Here is a 22,370-nt window from a genome sequence, read left to right on the forward strand (position 1 = left end):
ATTGGTCTGCAGCAGTACTGTTTCCTGGTCTTCTTGGTTGTCTGCTCCTCAGTGGCACTCTACATCTTTCTTGTTGTTCCTGAGACAAAAAACAAGACTTTTGTGGAAATCCAAAACGACTTCCAGTCCTCCAAAAACACAAAGCTGGGCAACTCTGATGGAGCAGGGACCATACTTCTATCAACTTCAATATGAAATAAATCTAAGAAAGCTTTAAAGTACCTTTTTTTTTATCTGTTATCATGTTTATGCAATAGATATTTTGGATCCATTATCTAAAAATATATCCAAAATAAGTATTTTTACTGTAAACCAAGCTGCTTTTTTTGCCTGATTTTTTTTTTTTCATTTTCAAGCACAATCACTTGTAAGTTTTTAGAAAAAGTTTGTACTACTTTTATTAATTGATTTCCCATACAGTATCACATGCTTAATAGTAATGGCTCTACTGTTGAAATAGTGAAGATGGAGGCATCAGTGCTGCATTTGCACATCTGCGAAGGTTTTCATTTCAACGCTGCACAAAGAGGGAGTTTGTAACTCAAAAAGTAAAAACAGCATTTTTATAAAAACTTTATAAAAACTTTCTCTTCCAACTTTCTTATGTCGTGCATGAATGGAACAACTATGAGAGGCTTGTAAATGTCCAACTCTGGAGTTCTCTCTTTACTGGGCTTTTTTTCCCTGCAGACAGCATGTGATCACATTAAATTTCTGAAACTCACTGCCGTAACTACAAATCAGTCAAAGCTGTTTTGGCAGGACTCACTTCAGTGTGAAATGCTCCCTGTACTGTATCAATGTGAACGAATGACCCGCACGCTACGGGTCAGGGTTTCAGATGTTAAAGCTGAACATAATAAAAGGTGCTTTGCTGATTTTGTTCAATAAAAATCAGTTGATGAAATGTGTTTCTCTGTAATGATGTCAACAATTTCAAAGTAACCTTTAATTCCTTCAGGACTGCCTGATCCTCTTCACGTGTTCTGGAGGACAAAGGGTCCATTCATGTGTGATCTTTACAGGGGTGGAAGAGCATTAGCCTTAATACAAAGAATCAGTATGAGACAATTTGAACTATTTCTGCTCTGGCCCTATGATTAGATAATGAGACCATTAAAAACTGGAAAGTAGTTTTTGGTACGTTTTGCGGAAATCTATTTGGATGATGTTTCCGTCTCTTACTACAAAGAAAAACATGAAAAAATCTACTTTAAGTTACTTTCCCTAATGTTTGAAGGACATTCTTGCTTTAGATTAAACATAACTTAAAACGACAAAGGAAAATTGAAGAAAATACCTTTTTTAAGACAATTATTGGCTGTCATTCACATCCTCTAAATGGTTTTATAAGAATATTTATAGTGTTAAGTCATGCAACTGAGTTGTTTATGAGCAAATAGATTTTTCAACCTATTAGAGTTTCTAATTGACTCTTAAGTGGAAGGACCTGAATTTTCTGCGCTTGTTTCTTTGTAAATCTGTTTAAAATACATAAGTTAACTCATGCATATTCATAAAGGATGCAAAAGTCTGAAGGATTTTGTCCCTTACAGGGAGCACTCTGTATTTGGATGAAAACATTTTTCTCCTGGATGGAGAGGCCCCCTGTTGGTCAACAAAAACAAGGCAGGTCATGTTTGTGGAAGTCATCTGTCTGCAAGCCCCACAAAAGATGCCTTATCTTCACCTACAATGATACTAGTAAAAACCATGACTGTCATGCGGTGTACGAAGATTAAAGGTTTTCTGTGCTAAAATGACTAAATCTTGATGCCAGAAGATAGATGTTAAACTGACTGGGCCCCTGATGTTTTGGACCACTCTTATGGTGCTTTCCATCAATATAAATATCATTTGGTAAAAACACAAGACAGTTTTTCAAGATTCACATTAAGCTGCACATTAAAGATCATGCAGATATGTGTGCATTATAATACCTTTGATCATTTGCATCATAATGAAAATAAATATCAGATTTGAGAAAAAAATAATTTCATAAAGGCATGAAATACTCCTCTAATTTACTTTGTAGAAGGGCTTATTGTACTTTTAAAACATCTAAAAATAGCTTACAAAAAATACTGACCCAGTGAAAAATTTGATTATGACCAAAAGCTGTTTTTATAGAGTTAACTCAAGGTCTTTCTTAATCCAAAGTTCGCTAAAATGCCTTTTTAAGAGGAGATATTTGTTCAGATGAGCTCTGCTTTTTCAACATCACAATAAGCAGATGAACCCACACCAGAATCCACTCTCCACCAACCTTTAGAGACTGCAAATAAAATAGTTTTGTCAAATCAGTTATGTCACGTAAAATATTTTGCTAAAATTAGTAGATTTGTTCAAAGATGTTAGCGTAAAAATACAAAAACCATTCAGATGGTGAGTAATGAGTGCCTAAACGTTGACTGAAACAATTTTTACCAGCTTCTTGATAATCAAGAATGCATCAGTTAAAAGCACAAAGGGGGAAAATAATAAATAAAGTTTTACTAGAAAAAATGTTTTAGTTGAAGGACACATATCTCCATTTTTATATATTTGTGGTTTAATCTTTTCAAATTGTCTTTATTTTTGCTGTACCTTCTCTTTTGTTATTTTCATTCCGTACACATTACATTACTAACAGTTCAGGACATGATCAACAATATCATTTATTTTCAGACAAAAACTTAAATTTACTTCTGCAAAAAAATAACTTTTTTTCTTTTATGGGTTGTTTTGCTTTACTTGTGAGAAGTTAAACTATATAAGAATTAAATTGATGATGTCAAAATATTGAATTTATGTCATGCGCTTGCCTTTAAAATACATTTTATCAGTAGTTAATGCAAATTTTGGAGAATACCACACTAGATTCAAGATTCAAAGTGGACATTGTTGGAAAATGCCAAATAGATCATAAAAACAGAGAATGCAACAAGTTAAAATGCAAACACAAGTGATGATTGTCTCTTTTTACAGGTGCATCTGTTTTTAAAGCTTCATCTTTGCAGCTAAACGGAGCGTTTCACAGTATAATCTCCCTTTTGTTTTGATGCATCCATGTACATTCCATCTCACTATTCTTGGTAGTAACTGAGCTGCATTGTTGCCAAAGACAGAGTAATTCAGCTGATTCTCCAGTGCCCGTGGTTGCTTCATTACAATCGATCAATTGTGTGTTCATCAGCATAAACTTGTCCTTCTGTATAGTTTGAGTTACTGTCCAGAGTGTGCACCGGCATGAGGGAAGTCGAGCGTGTGAGCTGTGAGGATAAAAAACTGCAGCGACAAAATGCCTGAGGAAAGTGTGGACGAATGCAAGCCTCTGCTTACAAAAGGAATTAAAGAGTCACAGCGATCAAAGGTATGTGGGTTGGGATTAATAAGAATCCTTGCTCTGTGTAATGCAGTTTTATGACACATTTTAATTCTAATCACGCATGGGTTTTTTTTCTTCAGTTTCCAAACAAATCTCTTCTGCTTGCTGCTTTTGCGACATGCATAGGAGGAACCTTTCAGTGTGGATACAATATATCTGTCATCAATGCACCCACTATGGTAAAAACTGTAATTCTCTTCATCTAAAGTTTGGAAAGTTTGAAGTTTTGTTGCATGAAGGCACAGCAAACGGGGACTAGAATGATAGCAACAGATGAAGACGTCCACCTTACTTCATTATGTGGTGGCCAGCAGATAGTTGCATGCAGTTTCTCAGATGACAACATCTCTCTTTTTAATCACTTTATTGAAAGTCAGTTCAAATAATGCCACTATATGGTATAAAGATGCAAAAAGAAAATAAATAAATAAATAAATAAGCAGAAATGTACTAAAACATCCTTAAAAGTATTAATTTTCATTTTTGTTCAATCAAATTGTGTCCAGCTTTATATTTCTATGTATAGACTTATACTCTCTTTTATTTTATCTTCATTAAAATTGCTTGAAATAAATCAACTCCAATCCAATCTGGTATGCAGGTTTTGATTGTAAATATATTTGACTGAACAAACCCAGGATCATAGTTTTGGTCTGTTACAGTTTTTTTCACTTCTCAGCAGTGAAAAAAAAAGTGATTTTGAAAGTAACAACCTTTTTAAATAAAAAATTTAAACTGGAAAACGCCACATACACGGTTAAAACATTTTTGGGTTTCAATTTAACACAATTTATGCTTTGTTTTGTTTTGTTGCCTGAGTTAAAATATTATTCCATTTTTAACCCAATTTGAGTTGTTTTTAACTGAATTTTTTATGTTTTTAGTGTAGCCATTGACAGCTGTCTTTACAATTTTGATCTGAGTTCCTCATCAAAGTGACATGTAAAATGTTTGATTCTTGTTTCTTTTTCTATGTTATTTTTAATACAAGTTCTTCGTTTTTAAAAATTCTATTTCCAGTATGTTCAAGCCTTCATCAACCGCACCTGGAATGAACGTTACCAAGCCAACATTTCAGAAAGCGCTCTCACTCTTCTCTGGTCCACCATTGTGTCCATATTTACCTTAGGGGGACTTCTGGGAGTCTCAATAGGTGGAACTTTGTCTGTGAAGTTAGGAAGGTATGAAGAAATAAAAAACATACTTCTGTGAAAAACATCTGTTACCTGGTCAGCCACACATTTAATACTAAATGTTCTTCTGCTGCAGGAAGGGAACCCTACTGACCAATAACTTCTTTTCACTGACGGCGGCTCTGCTGATGGGTTTGAGCTCTTCCGTCAGATCATTTGAGCTTCTCATCATCGGACGTTTTCTTATTGGAATAAATGCAGGTAAATATTGCAGTCCAAATTTGAAACCTCATGATTTTAACTAACAGCAGCAATTCTTACAAGTTAGAGAATGGTTGGTTTTAAAGTTTCACAAAGTAAGTTCACTGAAAAAATTAGGGGAATTATGTTTATAGTTGCTAATTTAGGAAAAAATTATCTAATCTTTTTTTTAAACCCATTTTGGGATCACTGGATCCTTCCCAGCTCCTTTTTGGGCGAAGGCTAAAAAATGAAGAACTGAACAGTAAAAAACTGAGGATTTTGCTTTGTATTTTTCTCAATCAAGTTTATTTTTTATACTGCAGAGTGTTGGGTCTGATGCTAACTAGTTTACTTTCTGAGTCTTATCAATGTTTATCTAACAGTATAAAACTTTCTTGTAATTTTTTTTTTTACCTGCAGGCATTGGTTTATGTGTTGAGCCCATGTTTTTGGGGGAAATATCTCCTACAGCGTTTCGTGGTGCCCTGGGATCAGGAACTTCCATTTTCCTCACTGTTGGGATCTTATCTGGGCAAGTGATGGGCCTCGAGTAAGTCCTGAATTCCAACGTTTCACTAACTTTCTTTAAATTAAACTAGACTTAAGTTTTAAAGCATGGATGCTTTTTGAAATGCGACTGAAGCTGCATGCTGGTGTGATAACCATGACTGCAGTGAAGTCCTGGGTAAAGAGGAGTTCTGGCCCTACCTGCTGTCAACCACTTGCATCCCAGCAATCCTGCAACTCCTGATTCTGCCCTGGTTCCCCGAGAGCCCTCGCTACCTGTTCATTGATAAAGGAGACGAAGAGGGGTGCAAAAAAGGTGAATTGCATCACAAAGGCTGCTTCATTGTTTCACCCTGAGAGACAAATGTGGTTCTCAGCAAGTGTGCAGAGAGATGATGGAGATTTCTGATGTGCAAATGGTGGTTTCACGCAGAAACCTTTCTAAAAATACTGATCACACCAGATAAATGATGACACTCCTCTTCTTTGTGTGCAGCCTTGAGGCAGCTGCATGGTTTAGCTGACTGCGACAGTTCGCTGGAAGATATCCAAAAGGAGAAGAGCAACTTAGCCGGTTTCCGAGCTAAAAAGCCCTGGGAGCTGTTTGCTGACCGCAGTGTGCGCTGGCAGCTTCTCACCATTATTGTCATCAACATGGCGCAACAGCTGAATGGCGTCAATGCTGTACGTCTGACCTACACCCAGTGATCAATTTGATAAGAAAATAAGAGTTGGTTTGTATCTCTTAATGAGTTTCATTGTCTTTATTTACTGTAGATGTACTTCTATGCAGATTATGTCTTCCTGCAGTCTGGCATTCCCATTGAGAAAACGCCGTATGCCACTGTCGGCACTGGTGCCTGTGAATGCTTCACCGCTTTGACATGTGTAAGGACGGAAGTTACCATCACACACATTCCATTTCCTATCTAAGTGTTTTTTAATGGGCAATAAAAAGCAAAGAAAAAGTCGTAGTTGACTAAAAATGGAAAAAAAATAATCATTTAGTTGTCAGATTTCAAAATTTTTCAAAATTTATGACAAATAAATGGTCCACAGCAAAACAAAAAAATATATAAGATTTGATGGATATTCAAATAAGCGGAAAATACTGTTTAAAGATTAATCTCAGATTGTAATAAAGGTCTACAGCAGCGGTCTTCAACCTGAGGTTCTGAATCACGTGCTGCTCTTTTATCCCTCCATCGTTTCTCTTTTAAGAAAATGCTAACAATTAAAAAAGTTGTTTTCGTTGATTTGTTTTACTTTAATACGATTTTTTAATCAATGTTTGGATTTTTTTTTTACATGATAACTGAGCAAAATAATAGTAAAAGGTTTAATCTTCTTTCAGTGGTTTATGATTAGAATGAGCTTAAGGCTTATATTTTTATCTTCTCCTGCACAACAGTGTCTAGCTACTTTTCAGATGCAAACTTCCTATATGCAACTGCATTTCCATGTTAAAAAAATATTCTTCACCAATGGTATTATTTCTACATTTGATAGAAAAATGAGAAAAGTATGAATTTGCATTATAGTCATAAAGATAGAACATGTTTATATTGATTTACTCCCATTTTTAGTTCAAGTAAATCTGATGCAGCAGGAGGATCTTAACTAACACTGTGTGTATTTTTTTGCGAATGAAAACATGTATGCTGCTGAAAAAAGTAATAGTTAACATTTCTATATATACATAGAACACAATTAAATTATTGCAAACAATTAAAATAGACATCTTGTAAATGAATGGCTTAATGGCAAAACAAACATAAATAACATATTTTTTCCTAAACAGTAAAGTGAGAAACTGCGACTCTTACTAGATTTAGATCTATAAGAAACTGTCCCAAATGACTCCTTTAAGATTAAAGGTTGTACACCCCTGGTCCAGAATAAGCCTTTGTGATTTGCTTTTTGCTTTACAGGGTTTGCTCATTGAATGTCTTGGGAGAAAAGTGCTCATCACTGGAGGATACATCCTCATGAGCATCTGCTGCATTCTGTTCACACTGACTCTGGCTTTCCAGGTACAAAAACGCATAATCACTGATTCATATTTCTAGTATCTGATTGGCTCTCTTTCCACCTCAGAATGTCAGTCCAGTCTTCCCATACCTGAGTGTGGCCTGTGTTTTCGCTTTTGTTCTAAGTTTTGGCTTGGGGCCTGGTGAGTAAATTGGAAGCTTTCTCTCCTTTCATTTTGAGGAGTTATTTTAGCGAATCTCTCTGTTGGTTCTACTTCTGCGAAGGTGGCGTGACTAACATCCTGAACAACGAGCTGTTCACACAGAACGCGCGGCCTGCAGCGTTCATGATCGCAGGAACAGTGAACTGGCTCAGCTTCTTCCTCGTTGGCCTGCTCTTTCCATTTATCGTGGTGGGTGTTCAGTCTTACTTGGAGACTTTATTCAATTTTACAATTAAAGAGAAAAAAATGACACAACAAATTTGATGGCTAATTTGCCAAGAAATGTATCTGTTTTTATTTTTGCCTTAATTTTCCCTTTGTATTCGGTTATCTATTAAAAATCACAAAGCCTGTTTATACTTAGTATGTGCTGCTACCTAAATATGAATAACTAGAATAGAAAACCGTACGGACTGTCTATTCAAATTCTCAAAAACTTCTCTTTGTGTTTCACAGATTGGACTGCAGCACTACTGTTTCCTTGTCTTCTTTGTCGTCTGCTCCAGCGTAGCTGTATACATTTTGCTTGTCGTTCCTGAAACCAAGAACAAAACGTTTGTGGAAATCCAGAATGAGTTCAAGTCAACCAGAAAGGCCAGCACCTCTGATGGATCCGGAGCAACTCTGTTATCCACTTGTTTGTGAAATTTGTCTGACTAAAAGGCATCACAACTAGAAGTATTTTTTTATTCTCGAAAAGACAATCAAAAAAGACAACCGTCCTTTATTCACAATAAATAATTCTTTCAACAAAATCCTCATTTATTCCTGTTTTGATCATGTTCTATAAATTTCTGATTCATGCAGCTTTGTCTATCAACATGTTTCATTGAGAAAAAAAAAAACATTTTTTGCATTAAAGAGAATTTTACTTACCATTTCTTGCTACTTTAGCTTTCTAATTTTGGTTTGTGACATGTTGAAAACTGCATTAACAGCTGCTTTTGTCAGGCTTGTTTTGACTGAAAATAAAGAAAAGAGCACTAGTATTAATTGTAACAGACAGAATGGGTTTAAGAGCCAGTGCTTATTGTAAATCAGAACCATCCATCCATTTACTTAACACACTATGTCCTTTTTGAGCTCCCGGCTACTGTTGGGTAAAGGTGGGGTACAGCCTGGACAGGTCGCCAGTCTGTTGCAAGCACTCCGAACACCTGTAGGGACACTTTAGAGCAGGGGTCCCCAAACTTTTTCTTGTGAGGGCCACATAACAGTTTTCTTCTCTGATGTGGGGCCAGCGTCAGTTTAGGCTAACAAAAGAGGAGTAAAAATGGCAGGATGTGTCTAAATGTAAACATTTCTGGTTTGCCAGAAAGTCACATATAACTGATTATTAATAATCCTTTCCTTTCCTTTGTTTTCTGCTACAGCTAGACTTATATATATATATATATATATGCATGTTACATTTTCACCAGAACAGTGTCCCCTTGCCTATTGAGAGAGTGACATTCTAAAAGTAACTAGTGAAGGTGAAATCCGCAAATAAGGGCTAAAAAACAAAACTCATCACTTCACACTTGAACATTTTCACACTGTTTTCTCTTGTTTAAACTCTCAAAGTTCAAAACTTCATGGAAAATAAGTCCAGTTTTACAGAATGGAAACAAATATCTGATTGTGATTAAAACTGCATGTATCAGATAGGGGCACAGACTGCTGAACGCTGGAATAAAAAGTCTCATTCTGTGTGGGTCTCAATTGCATGGCCAGACTGAAAAAAACTTAAATAAAATCATGGGTCTTTGATACTGTTCAGGGGGCCAGGCCAAATGCAGAGGTGGACCGGATCTGGCCCATGGGCCGTAGTTTGTGGACCCCTGCCTTAGAGTAATCAATCAACCTATGAAGCATGTTTTTTGGACTGTGTGAGTAAACTAGAGAGAAAATCCACACATGTACAGGGAGAATATGCAAACTCCACACAGGAAGGTCCCAGCCGGAATAAAAAAAAAAAAAAAAAAAAAAAAAAAAAACAGAACCTTCTCATTGTAACCACTATACATGCAGCCCAATCAGATCTATCAAATTCCCTTTAAAATAATTTCAGGAATGCAAATGAGCTAAAAAAATAAAAATAAAAAAAAAAATTAAAAAAAAGTATTTTGCTTATTTATAATATCCTACCTGAGCTTTACAGTTCGATTAACTTCTGAGCATTTTGTTTTAAGCTTTTTCTTTAATAAAACTGTTCAAAATTATATTACAACAACTTAGCCTCTTTAAAATGTTCTGTGAGAATACATGTGCCAATAGGTTCTACAGTACATTAAAAATAGAAAGATAGAAATTGTTATTTATGTATTTGTTTGTTTATTTCTAACAATATTAATGTAGAAAGATGGATCTGTTTAGAAGAGTGCAGTGAACAACTATCTCCAGCAGGTGTCGCTCTTGAGAAGATTCCAACTACTACCAATAACCATAGAAGAAAAGCTATCGCAGGCTCCTCCCACCTAATATGGCGGAGTAGTGAACTGTACATGCTTGTTTGTTGACATGCAGTTTAAAATAGTAAAAACGCTGTTTTCATAGATTTACACCTATCTCAGTCATGTCGAGGCTCATCGTTAAAAACCTCCCTAATGGGGTAAGTTCGTCACTGATGTTTAGCAAACAGTTAGCGGTGTCAGCGCTCCCGGTGTGTAAACGTGTGCTGTGTCTGTCTGTGCAGATGAAGGAGGAAAGGTTCAGGTCCATGTTCGCGGCCTTTGGCACCGTGACAGACTGCTCTCTGAAGTTTACCAAAGACGGAAAGTTCCGCAAGTTCGGCTTCGTGGGCTTCAAGTCGGAGGACGATGCGAGCCGAGCTCTGAAACACTTCAATAAGAGCTTCGTGGACACGTCCAGAGTGACGGTACGGGTGGATGCGTAGGGTTTCCCTTTGGAAGCTGGTTTAAAACTCCACGCGTGAACTGCTGTGTTGTTATCTGTAGGTGGAGATTTGTAAAGCCTTTGGAGATCCTACTAAAGAGAAAGCCTGGAGTAAACACTCTCAAAGTGCAGGAAAGGACAAGCCCTCTGGTCCTGCTCCCACTGAAGGGAAAAAGGTATGACAACCTGATCTTTTCTGGAAAACAGCTCAATCTTTCACTAATTTACTCCAGTATATCAAACCATTCTATACATACAATTGTAAAATTCTAATTATTTTAAGTATTTGTAGTTTCATGATATGTTTATGCTCCATGTTTCAGAAAAAGAACCAGAAAAAGGAAACAAAAACTGGACTAGGAAATGTAAGTAATCAAAAGTTTTTTTTCCTGTCATTTAAATCTTCTCATAGCAGTCTTTGATGGTGAATAATCAGTCAAAATTTCCAACTTGTCTCAGTCTTGTTGACAATCAATTCTACCACTTGCCACACCGTCTTAAAGTCCCATTTTAATAATTTTTTGCTCTGTTTCAAAAGTGTTTTGTATCTGTTCTTATGCAAAGTTTTGAACAACAGAGATGAAAGTGCAGATTATTCTATTATGATTTTGTCATTTAAGACAAAATATTAAAAAAGATTGTCAATTTCTTGGACATAGTTTCCACAATGTGGCAGGAGTTGTAAAATTCACCTCTGAGTTGTGGGAGGAAGTAAGCCTGCGCTGATACCCCATCATTCCTTTGTTTACACTCATTCCCACAGCCCCTCACCCCAAGCTAACATTACTTGTGCTACAAAAATGGCAGGCAGTGTTGGAAATATCCAGCCAAACAGTTTTGAGCCAGAGGGCAGCTCAGGTTAGAAAATAAGTAGACCTACGTGGATCTACCTGTCTAATTCAGGGGTGTCCAAATCCAGATCTCAAGGGTTTTCATCTCTGCTGTCTCCAGCTCTGCCTCCTGTCTCTTTCTCAGATCCAATGTCTACTTATATACTTACTTCGTTCTCACTCTCTTAGCTCTGGACTGTCGACCTTCACCGTCTTGTTAATGTCAATATATTATAATATTTGACTCAGTTCTTAGGTGCACTGTTTGTTTCTTTTTGTCAATTGGTGAGAAACTGTTAATTTGCTAATGTTCTTGTTGGATGTCAGCTCGAAGAGGACCAAGGATTTAAGGAGTTCCTGTCAGTGCATCAGAATCGCAGCCAAGCACAAACCTGGGCAAATGACGCCGTTCAGGGAGCAGCTGATCCTGAGAGCCGGTCAGCAAAGTCCAAGAAGAAGACGAAATCCGTTTCTGACGACTATCTCAACTTTGACTCAGACCAATCAGAGGATGAAGACGCATCTCCGAATGAGGATGATGATGATGATGATGAAGGTTGAGTTTTTCTTTCTTTTCAAACGCTGTAAACACTATACTGTTTTGTTTATGTCCTTTGAGATGAGACTAAACTATATAGTCTGAGTATGAATAAAACGGTACAAATTATTATTTTCAGTTGAAGCTAAAGAAGCTTTGAAGTCTGGCTTGTCCGATATGGATTATCTGCGCTCAAAAATGGCACCAATAAAGGACACCAAGGACGAAGATGAAGAAGAGGATGATGGTGCAGTTCAGCACGCTGACAGCGCCTATGAAAGTGGGGACAGAGAAAACACTGCAAAGACCAAACCCTCTCCTGAGATCAAGAAGCCGAGCAAAGCCAAGAAAACTGCCAAACAGGAGGTCATTAATTAGGTGTTTTATTTGACGTACTTTTGTTGTTTCTGCTAATTTACATCTGGTTCTGTTACAGACGGAGCCAGCTACAGAGTTCACGGTGAAGCTCAGGGGAGTGCCGTTCAGCGTCAAAGAGGTGATCCTCTTTGTTTCATTCATGACATTTTACAGTGGTTTGTTTAATTTTAACCTTTTCTTTATTGAAAAAAACCCAGCAACAAATCAAAGAGTTCATGACCCCGCTGAGGCCTGCAGCTATCAGGATTGGGAGGAACGAAAGTGGACAGAGATCAGGTCCGTTTCTGAAAATATGTCACTTAATGTCACTAATACCTTAATCACAAGCACCAGTTTGTGATTTTTGGGTTGTTCATAGAAATGTGTGTGGAAGGTGTGTCTTGCAGTTTCCTTGTGGCTCGTACGTGTTCACTGGAACCTGCCGCAGCATGCCTATAGAAAAAAATGTGCATGAACATTTTCACCTAAAGTCTTATGTGTGATTGACAAGTCAGAGGAAATATTAAAGTCCATGTCTCATCTGAGATTTTGTTTCTATTATTCTCTAGGTTATGTATATGTGGACTTGCACTCTGAAGAAGAAGTGAATAAAGCCTTGAAGAAGAATAAAGACTACATCGGTGAGCTGAATGTCAAATATTTTCACATTTTAGTTCTAGTTTGTTTCTATATTTAGCCTTTCAATTACGATTTTTATTGAAAACAGCTTGAAATTATTTGTGTTTTTCTCTGATCAAATGTAATTTATGGGCCTGAAATTTCTTACCATGGAAGTCATTTTAGTCCCTATTCTGAAAATGAATATGGTTGTTGGATATAAAATCCAGTTTGCTCAGTTAATCTTTTTTTTTCAGGGGGGCGTTACATTGAAGTCTTTAAGGTTGATCACGGTGGAGGGAAGGCCAAGAAAGACAGAAAAGACACAGAACCCGACAAAAACTTCACCAGGAAGCTGAAGGATGACGAGGAGGAAGAGGACGTTTCAGAGACCGGTCGACTATTTGTCAGGAACCTTCCTTACACGTGTACCGAGGAAGATATTAAAGAGCTTTTTAGTAAACACGGTAAACCACAGAAACATAGAAATCAACTACAAGTTTTTAATGCTAAAGACTTTTATTCATGCCCTTTATACGTCTTTGATAATTACAGGTCCTTTGTCTGAGGTGTTGTTTCCTATTGACAATTTAACCAAAAAGCCCAAAGGATTTGCTTTTGTCACCTATATGATACCCGAGAACGCCGTAACCGCTCTAGCCCAGCTCGACAGACACGTGTTTCAGGTAGCTATTGGTGATAAATTTGATCTTTATAGTTTTGAACATTTAAAAATATACATTTTTGGCAATATTAGGGCAGAATGCTCCACCTTCTTCCATCCACGGTGAAGAAAGAAAAGCCCGAATCCTCAGATGATGGTGGTCCTGGTTCCTCGTCATACAAACGGCAAAAAGATGCAAAAAATAAGGCCTCGAGTTCCAGGTATACATAATAAGATTACAATATGTTTTGGCAAATGTTGTTTTTGTTCTTGTTTTAAATAATATTCATGTAATTCTGTTCAGTTCACACAACTGGAACACATTGTTTCTGGGCACAAGTGCAGTGGCAGATGCCATAGCTGAGAAATACAATACAACTAAGAGTCAAGTACTGGATCATGTGAGTGATTTTTTTGATTTTTTCTTTTTTAAATTTGCACTACCTTGATTTTTTTTATGCTGACTTGTGTAGATCTGATGTTTTTATGACATTAGGTGTTAAACTTTTTTTTCCCTGTTTAAACAACACCGACTCTCCTCTGCAGGAGTCAAAAGGAAGCTTGGCAGTCCGAATGGCTCTGGGAGAAACGCAAATTGTACAGGAAACGAGGCAGTTCCTCCTGGATAATAGCGTCTCTTTGGATTCCTTCAGCCAGGTTGTTTACTTCAGTCCTTTGTGGTGAACTCTTGAAACAAACACCCTCTAAAGTCCTGCCCGGTCTCTACAGGCAGCTGCAGCGAGGAGCACAACTGTGATCCTGGTCAAAAACCTTCCAGCTGGAGTGACCGCCTCTGAGCTTGAAGAGCTTTTCTCGCCTCATGGCTCTTTGGGCCGAGTGCTGCTCCCGCCATCAGGACTCACTGCCATCATAGAGTTTCTGGAGCCAACAGAAGCCAAACGGGCCTTTACAAAGCTGGCTTACAGCAAGGTACCTGATCTGTCAGCTGCATGATTTCATCCACACTGACTTTCAAAATCAATTCATCTACCTCTATTTTTTCATCCCTTATAGTTTCATCATGTTCCTCTATATTTGGAGTGGGCACCTGTTGGGGTGTTTGTTGCAGATCAACAGAAAACAGGTATAAAATACCAACTGCAGCTGACTGTCTATTTTGCAGATTGAAATTTGACTTTTGAAATATTAAGAATCTTTTTTGAATCTGTGTAAGTTTCAAACAAAGAAGAAGATGTAAAAGTAAAGCAGAATTTGGAAAAAGAAGACAAAGAAGAGGAAGATGAGGAGGAGGAAGAAGAAGAAGCTGTTCCTGGTTCCACACTCTTCATTAAGAACCTCAGTTTTAGCACAACCGAGGAAAAATTACAGGAGGTAGGAAGGATGGATCATTCAACTGAATTCCTGAAAACTGGCAGTGAAAAAGTGCTTAAAAATGCATTTTTATTTCATGCAGACTTTCTCCAAATGTGGCAAAGTCAAATTCTGCAGCATCTCTAAGAAGAAAGATAAATCAGGTAAATGATCATGAATGAAAGACTCTCATTAATTTGAAGAAATTACTTATGGTTATTATTTTTATTTTAACATCTTCCCTGCCTTTTCATTTTGTCCTCCAGGTAAGATGTTGTCTATGGGCTATGGCTTTGTCCAGTATCAGTCAGCAGAGGGAGCTCAGAAAGCCCTCAGGCAGTTACAGGTACGATTCCCACATCAGCTCATCGTCACAAAGCTTTACATTACATCCTAAATTTTGCATTTTTTTTCTTCCTTTAACACTTTTCCAGCACTGCACTGTAGATGATCACCAGCTAGAACTAAAGATTTCGGACAGAGCAACCAGGTAAGATGTTAGATTTTCAAGAAAACCATGTTTTAACGTTAATACCAGAAATAAAAAGATTATTCTTAATGTAATGATATATGCTGCTTGCAGTACTTTCTAACCTTCTCATCCTGTGCGCAGAGCAACTGAGGTGTCCCGGAAGAAGAAGCAAGTTGAGAAGAAGCAAACAGGGTCCAAGATTCTGGTGCGCAACGTTCCCTTCCAGGCCACCGTCAGGGAGATTCGAGAGCTTTTCTGGTACTTGTAACATCTCCTTGTCTGTTTCTCTATAGTGAAAACAACTTATAATGTCTTGTAATAATGAGCTTTTTCTTTTCTGTCTGTTAGTACATTTGGGGAGCTGAAGACGGTTCGCCTTCCCAAAAAAGCAGCTGGTTCAGGGAACCATAGAGGGTTCGGCTTTATCGATTTTATCACCAAACAAGATGCTAAGGTTAGTTTAGATCTGATTTCTGTTGTTTAAAAAAACAAATCATACATATTTATATAAGTATTAAACTGTTGTGCAGGGCTATAATTGTGTTTTCTTTTGTTTTTCTTGGTAGAAAGCCTTTGCCGCTCTCTGCCACAGCACTCATCTGTACGGGAGACGTCTTGTGCTGGAGTGGGCAGATGCTGAGGAAACGGTGGAAGCTCTAAGGCGGAAAACAGCAGAGCATTATCATGGTAACTCTATTTAACTAGAAGAATGAATTCAATTAATTATCAAAATAAAACAATGGATTGAAATTAAACAATTGATTAGAATAGTGAAATTAGTCAAAAGGTAGAAATCTCATTTTTTTTTATTAAAGTTTTTCCTTTTTGTTTCAGTGTCTGCCAAAAAGAGCAAGCAAGCTCAAGTTTTGGGAGAAATTCTGGAGACAATGGAAACTGAAGGACGAGCTGAAGATTGAGGACTCAGATAAAAGCAACACTTCTTATCGACGATTCTTCTGTTCTTTGTTAAGCAGACAAAGATGTTCCTGAATAGTATTTACAGTGCGTGCAAATTAGATTGAATTTATTGGCTTCGGTTATCTCATAAACGTCTTTCATTTCCCATTGCAGCATGACTAATAATGAACGCATTTTTATAAAGATTTATTTCTATTATATTGACATTGTTTGTCTCCTTTATTTTTTTATAAGAATAGTCTTTTTTATTGCAACATCTGGACTTATTAATGAAAATAGACGTTACAGTTCATATGCTGAAATAGAAACGTAAATGTATAAGATATGCACAAGTATTTAAAAAAAAGAAATAAGTGTATAAACAGGAAAATAAGCAATAAAAATGTTTTGTTTTCATAAAGAGTTTAGAAAATGATCAATATTTGGGGAAAATGAAACGAAATGGGTTTAATTTCCTAAATCTGTATGTTTAAAAAAAAAGTCTAAAAGATTGTTTTAATTATTAATTTACTTTGTCATCCTTGCAAATTCAGTCAAACATTGTCTCTTGAGGAATAGCCAATAATGGATATTAAAACGAAAAAGTCTATATACACAAATTAAAAAATGACAGCAAGTTGATGTAACATCTATATTAAAAAAAATGTTTGAAACTAAATTTACATTTTGTAAACCCCTTTGGTACCTATATTTATTTGTGGCTATTTAAAAATATGTTCTTAACTTTTTGCTTTCAAGAAGATGCTAAATTAAAGGAATTTGGAGCAGAAGAGGTTTGATGTGTTTACACTCAAACTCTGTCTTCTGATGACCAGTAAGAATATTATACATCTTTAGTTTTAGTGTATGTAAATATTTGTGGAAAATAATATCCAAATACATTTTTGAAAAGACAGATAGTGATTGTTTTTGAAGAGGTGTTGGTCTTTACAGTTTTATGATCAAAAAGTACATTTTTAGCATTAATAAAATTAAGTGTGCAAGTTAAGAGAGATTATAGAGAGAGGCTATAGAGATTGTTTCCTGGGAAATTGCTTTAAGAATTCTATTGAATCTTTAGTTTCTTTTTTTTATGTATTCAAACAAAACTATTTTTAATAAGTACAAAATAGAGGAACAAAACTTGATACCTCAAGTAAAATAAATAAATAAAGATATTGTATCGTTTTTTTTTACATTATTAAAACATTAATTTAGTTTTTTTCCCTCTTGAAAATCTCTTGAAAATGTGAAATGAAAATGTGACCTCTTGAAAAGGTGCGAGGCACGAGGATCTTTTATTTTGAAGGGACAACGTTTGTTTCAGTCAGGTGATCCGGTTACTTGAATCACGTGACTTTTTCATTTCCAACATGACTTTCGGGCAAAACAAGGCAGCGGTCTCTGCAAAGATGTCAACATTTATAAAGACTTTGATGGTTCTGGGTCTCTTCTGGGCATGTGGTCGAGCGGAAATCCGATCCGCGGTTATCGACAAAAGCAGCGGACGGCTGACCGTCATCGAGGGCTATCATGAAGACTTTGTCGCTTGGGCGAACTTCACCAACAACATCGAAACCTCCGGGTGAGTCTATGTTTTCATGTTGTGAAACTTCAGCCCCACTCCCAGTATAAATGTTTGAAGCACTTTGAAACAAGGAAGAGTATTTAAATTCCTTTTAGCTGCCCCTAATCGGATTTAGTTCTACTTCTGTAAAGACTAATGTTATACATAAGTTTAATTTTGCTGAGATAATAACAACTGTTAAAGCTAATTATGACCTCTGAGGTAGATTTATTTCTCTGTAAACACATAAAGTACTAATTTTTCACTTTATTTGAATAAAATGTGGTTTTTGACAGACTGTAGATCTTCTTGGAGGTCTAGCCTGTAAAAATGAAGTTTACATAAAGAGTAACAGAACAATGTATTAATTATTTTGGACAATTAAGGTTATAGGATCTCATTGAGTTTTGATCCTTATAGATCTTACTGGTTCTCATCATGACTTTGCATTACTTAGTATTGTTACTGTCATATGTTTTGTGGTTTGGCACTTTCTCTCATCTGCTGTCTTTAGTTGGTCCTTCCTGGACGTCACTACCAGCAGTCGGTACAACGACAGAATCCAGGCTTATGCTGCTGGTGCGGTTGAGGCTGCAGTTACCTCCGAGGTCAGCCTAAGCTCTGTTGAAAACTCAAAGGACCTTTTTTGTTTTTATGTGCTTTTTTAACCTGTGATTCCTTGATTCAGCTCATCTATAAGCACTGGATGAACACTTTGATGGGTTACTGTGGGCCGTTCGTGTCTGATTCAAGTTTCTGTGAGCGCCTCAAGGCTTTCATTAAAACCAACATAGAGTGGATGCAGGAGCAAATAGAGAAACAACCAACATCTCCCTACTGGTACCAGGTAAGTGAGGGGAAAAACAATTCTATTCATGTCTCTGCTTGAGATAATACAGTAAGTGTTGCTAAGTACAGATTGACTTCCTGTTTTCCAGGCAAATTTGGTTCTCCTACAGCTGAAAGGTCTGGAAGACAGCTACAATGACCAACTTGCATTTCCAACAGGCCACTTCTCCATCGATCCTATGGGATTCATGTCAGTGTTTGTTTCTCCTTTGTGCTGCCTAAATAAATATTTTTTACTTTTCATTGTACCATGTTATCAGTACGTTTTTCTCCTTGTTCCAACCAGACTTTTTCAGATGGGTGGAGACGTTGAAGACTTGGAATCGGCTCTGAATAAATCCAGTCAAACTCGACCCCTTGGATCTGGCTCCTGCTCTGCTCTTATTAAACTGCTGCCAAACAATAAGGAGCTGTTTGTGTCCCAAGACACCTGGAACAATTACCAAGCCATGCTGCGAATCATTAAGAAATACAGATTCGCCTTTAAAGCATCTTCTTCAGGTAGGCTAGCTTGTACACAGTGATCACCAGTACTCAATACCAAAAAGTCCATTAAATAAAAGTCCAATTTAAATAATTTACTTCTGTTTGAACGTACTAAGTCTTGAATATTCCACACGCATCTCCGGAGAGTAATGTTTGACAACAGTTAATTACTATGTGCACTTTTTTAGGCAATGACCCTCTTCCTGGAGGAACCCAGGCCTTCTCATCTTACCCCGGAGCCATCTTTTCTGGAGATGACTTCTACATACTAAGCAGTGGTTTGGTAAGAACTTTTTAAACGCCTTTGTGGTTAAAAAGCAAACCTGAAATGGTTGTTTTGTCTGCAGGTTACACTGGAAACCACTATTGGCAACAGCAACTCTGCCCTCTGGAAGTTTGTTAAGCCGACTGGAACTGTTATGGAGTGGCTACGGAACATCATTGCTAATCGGTTGGCCACCACTGCCAAGGAGTGGGCTGAGATATTTCGCAAGTACAACAGTGGAACGTAGGTTTTTACAAGTGATTGTCCTATGTTTTTTTAATGTGAAGTCACACATACCGATTTTTACAGCAAAATGTTGACTTATGTCCATGGAGATTAAAAACAATCCTAAAAACATTTTTTTTTAACATGAATTATCGATAAGTCAAAGGTTTGTGCAAAATCTGATCTGACTTGTGATGTTTTTTAGGTACAACAACCAGTGGATGATTGTCGACTATAACCACTTCACACCTGGAAAAACAGACATTAAAGAGGAGCTTTTTGTTGTTTTGGAGCAGATTCCGTAAGTGTTTACTGTCAATTTTTATAGCAAAGTAAAAGAATAAATTGACATTTGCATGATAACTCTGCAGCCCTTTGACCACTAAGGTACTTACAAAAACCACCTCCTATCTTGCAATGCTGCAGGGGACTTGTTGTTTACAGTGATAAGACTCAAGAACTGCTGAAGAATGGATACTGGGCCAGTTTTAACATACCGTAAGCATCCGCTTTGGAGATATTGCAACACAATACATTTTTACCCCAGACTTACATTTTTTTATTCTTTTATGATTACTTTTATCAAGGTATTACCAAGAAATTTTTAACGCAAGTGGCTGCAATGAACTTGTTGAGAAGTACGGCCCATGGTTCTCCCCGGACCAGAATCCTAGAGCACAAATATTCAGGAGGAATCAGACACAGGTCACAGATTTGGATTCCATGATTCGTCTAATGAGGTATTGTTTGGAAAATTGAAGTTATAATATATTTGATTTTTCTTGTTAAATTTGATACTATTGCCATATGTGTGATATATCCTGTTTGTTCTTAGGTATAATAACTTTAAAGAAGACCCATTATCAAAGTGTGAAGGCTGTAATCCACCTCACAATGGAGAGAACGCCATCTCAGCCCGTTCCGACCTGAATCCAGCAAATGGAACATATCCGTTTGGTGCCCTTAAGCAAAGATCACATGGAGGAACAGATATGAAGGTTTTTTTGTTGTTGTTTTGGTCTTTTTAATTAATTTAGCATCAAATTTGTGTCTGCTTAGCCATCTTGCTTTCAAGCTCTCCTGATTTCATAAAACAAAACTTAATTCCACGTTTCCCCTCTATCCCCTTTGTCTATTTGTGTGCAGGTGACCTCTTTTGAAATGTTCAAAGAGTACGGCATGATTGCAGTAAGTGGCCCAACCTGGGACCAGCTGCCACCATTCCAATGGAGCACTTCACCATACAAAGACCTGGTGCACATGGGCCACCCTGATGTTTGGAATTTCAAGCCAATAAAAGTCACCTGGACCCCTTGATTGATAATATACTGTTATATATTTGGCTGTTTTACACAAAATCAACTTTGATTGGTTTGAACCAGTTTTAGCACGAAAAAGTGGAATGATTTATTTGTAATAAAAAAAAATGGTGATTATATTCTTTTAATTGATTGATTACATTGCTTAAATTTGCACAAAAGGTTTAGAAATGTACAATCTTGCCAAAAAGTGTTGTTATCCTTTTGGATGTTCCACTTTTGTTTGACAATATTTTGATTGTTTTTTTATTTTTCATTTTAACAAGAAATGTGTGTTTAAATGTATTCTTAATAAATAAAAAATATTTAGCATAAGTCTTTATCGCAGTAAATATATTAACATTTTTAAAACGCACTCTTCTCACAGAAATATACGCTTTTTCAATTATAAAACCAATGAAAACAAATACTGATTGGTGAAATGTACGTGTCACGTGACACCACCCAGCGGTCATGGTGATGTGTTGCCGTCAAGCGACAAAACTGTCGTATCATGTCAGACGTAATGATCAACCTACTTTCTACCTGGAAAATCGGATCAATCAAATTTCAGAAGATCTTTCAACGTCTTTAAATTAGTGTTTTGAGGTATGAAAAATATGTTTCTTCATTTAAACTCAATTTGACTTGTAAAACTGTTGTTACGACAGAGAACTTCACTCGTCATTCCAGCGTGTTTACACCTTCTGGCAATAGAAAAGTTTGGTTTTGTAGTCTTAAAAATTACTCTACATTTAACATTGTTGCCTCGTTTCGTTCGCATTTTATATTTGAACGTAAGTTTCTGTCTATATTTACGGCTACACTATAATATATTGTGTTAAAAAAAATACGAAATGGTGGATTCTTCTTAGAAACCTACACATGAATGCGTTTGGCTATAATGCTGACATGTTGTGATTTACTGAACGATTCTTTAGTCTCCATGGTTCAGTTAAATTGTTTTTGTGCGAAAAACAAAGGGGAATAAAGCATGGTTTTCTACAACAAAAATGGAAGTCACTGGTAGTCAGAAACATTTGTTGTTGATATTGTGCAGAACCACCCATAGCAAAAAAGTAATACACTTAATTTTATTTTATTTTGAGTATAAGTAAAGCAAGTAAACTGTATAGACAATGTAGAGTAGGAAGAGTACTAACTGAATACTTCTTCAGACTAAATAAACATTTCAAGTTTACAATATATCGAAAGTAACTGCCTCACTTTTGGTAAAAACTCAAGATGTGCATAAATATACTACTTTTTGTCAGGGGCAGCCACTGATGCTAGTAGTTTGTTGACACCTTTGCTTCTATTTTCTTCCATTTACAGCCTTCTACATCTCATGTGTGTGTAACATCTTAAGATGGGCACCTGGCAGCCACTCTCTAACCTGAAATTACGTGCATCCCATAATCCACCAGCAGCAACGTTTTTCTTCTGTCTCTTGACCCTTGCCATCTCACTGATATGCCTCAGCTTTTATAGTGAGACTCACACTCTTCCCAATCCGGACACCACAAAGGTAAAGACTTTATTTTGATATTTTTAGACCTTCCTTCAAAATCAATTTTGGGGTCTTAAACATCAATCCTCGATATGCATTTGGATTGTGGTTGATTAGCACTTCTGTCATCTGTATTAGAATTCTTGCATTCACAGGCAACAA

The 22,370-nt window shown here is 36.8% G+C and overlaps 4 protein-coding genes across 5 annotated transcripts in view; all 4 read left to right on the plus strand.

Annotated features, from left to right (window-relative positions):
* Positions 1–907, plus strand: part of LOC112148235 (solute carrier family 2, facilitated glucose transporter member 11) — a gene marked incomplete in the record, with an annotated part of 7,748 nt that extends 6,841 nt beyond the window's left edge. For both annotated transcript variants that reach the window (XM_024275161.2, XM_024275160.2), the window contains 1 exon segment: positions 1–907. In XM_024275161.2, coding sequence (XP_024130929.1) covers positions 1–195 — 195 coding nt within the window.
* A 2,322-nt stretch (positions 908–3,229) lies between these two features.
* On the plus strand, positions 3,230–8,198 carry LOC112148234 (solute carrier family 2, facilitated glucose transporter member 11). The gene is made up of 12 exons (XM_024275159.2): positions 3,230–3,352; positions 3,448–3,546; positions 4,388–4,548; positions 4,637–4,761; positions 5,164–5,293; positions 5,418–5,566; positions 5,747–5,934; positions 6,028–6,138; positions 7,182–7,283; positions 7,348–7,423; positions 7,506–7,633; positions 7,901–8,198. Exons 1-12 carry the CDS (start codon positions 3,281–3,283, stop codon positions 8,087–8,089), a joined length of 1,530 nt encoding a protein of 509 aa, XP_024130927.1. The 5' UTR covers positions 3,230–3,280; the 3' UTR covers positions 8,090–8,198.
* Positions 8,199–9,016: 818 nt separating this feature from the next.
* rbm19 (RNA binding motif protein 19) lies at positions 9,017–16,233 on the plus strand. Its single transcript, XM_024275158.2, has 24 exons — positions 9,017–10,037; positions 10,122–10,304; positions 10,384–10,497; positions 10,645–10,686; positions 11,479–11,707; positions 11,829–12,055; positions 12,126–12,185; positions 12,265–12,343; positions 12,616–12,687; positions 12,922–13,131; positions 13,220–13,350; positions 13,422–13,549; positions 13,633–13,729; positions 13,875–13,985; positions 14,058–14,258; positions 14,343–14,412; positions 14,503–14,660; positions 14,743–14,803; positions 14,906–14,985; positions 15,074–15,129; positions 15,253–15,369; positions 15,460–15,565; positions 15,678–15,798; positions 15,946–16,233. Exons 1-24 carry the CDS (start codon positions 10,002–10,004, stop codon positions 16,026–16,028), a joined length of 2,772 nt encoding a protein of 923 aa, XP_024130926.1. The 5' UTR covers positions 9,017–10,001; the 3' UTR covers positions 16,029–16,233.
* Positions 16,234–17,341: 1,108 nt separating this feature from the next.
* Positions 17,342–21,037, plus strand: plbd2 (phospholipase B domain containing 2). The gene is made up of 12 exons (XM_024275885.2): positions 17,342–17,593; positions 18,090–18,183; positions 18,264–18,422; positions 18,514–18,614; positions 18,711–18,925; positions 19,099–19,193; positions 19,258–19,418; positions 19,606–19,701; positions 19,827–19,898; positions 19,988–20,140; positions 20,236–20,398; positions 20,547–21,037. The coding sequence occupies exons 1-12, from the start codon at positions 17,382–17,384 to the stop codon at positions 20,715–20,717; spliced, it is 1,692 nt and encodes a 563-aa protein (XP_024131653.1). The 5' UTR covers positions 17,342–17,381; the 3' UTR covers positions 20,718–21,037.
* The last annotated feature ends 1,333 nt before the right edge of the window (positions 21,038–22,370 follow it).

This window comes from Oryzias melastigma, linkage group LG9, assembly GCF_002922805.2.
Source record: "Oryzias melastigma strain HK-1 linkage group LG9, ASM292280v2, whole genome shotgun sequence".
NCBI classification, from domain to species: Eukaryota; Metazoa; Chordata; class Actinopteri; order Beloniformes; family Adrianichthyidae; genus Oryzias; species Oryzias melastigma.

Coding starts and splice junctions, on each gene's coding strand:
- LOC112148234 (XM_024275159.2), top strand. CDS start 3,281: ATGCCTGAGGAAAGTGTGGACGAATGCAAGCCTCTGCTTACAAAAGGA. Junction 3,353..3,447: donor AAGAGTCACAGCGATCAAAG/GTATGTGGGTTG, acceptor TTTTTTCTTCAG/TTTCCAAACAAATCTCTTCT. Junction 4,762..5,163: donor TCTTATTGGAATAAATGCAG/GTAAATATTGCA, acceptor TTTTACCTGCAG/GCATTGGTTTATGTGTTGAG.
- rbm19 (XM_024275158.2), top strand. CDS start 10,002: ATGTCGAGGCTCATCGTTAAAAACCTCCCTAATGGG. Junction 10,038..10,121: donor TTAAAAACCTCCCTAATGGG/GTAAGTTCGTCA, acceptor CTGTCTGTGCAG/ATGAAGGAGGAAAGGTTCAG. Junction 14,661..14,742: donor CCGAGGAAAAATTACAGGAG/GTAGGAAGGATG, acceptor TATTTCATGCAG/ACTTTCTCCAAATGTGGCAA.
- plbd2 (XM_024275885.2), top strand. CDS start 17,382: ATGACTTTCGGGCAAAACAAGGCAGCGGTCTCTGCAAAGATGTCAACA. Junction 17,594..18,089: donor AACAACATCGAAACCTCCGG/GTGAGTCTATGT, acceptor TGCTGTCTTTAG/TTGGTCCTTCCTGGACGTCA. Junction 19,702..19,826: donor GTTGTTTTGGAGCAGATTCC/GTAAGTGTTTAC, acceptor GCAATGCTGCAG/GGGACTTGTTGTTTACAGTG.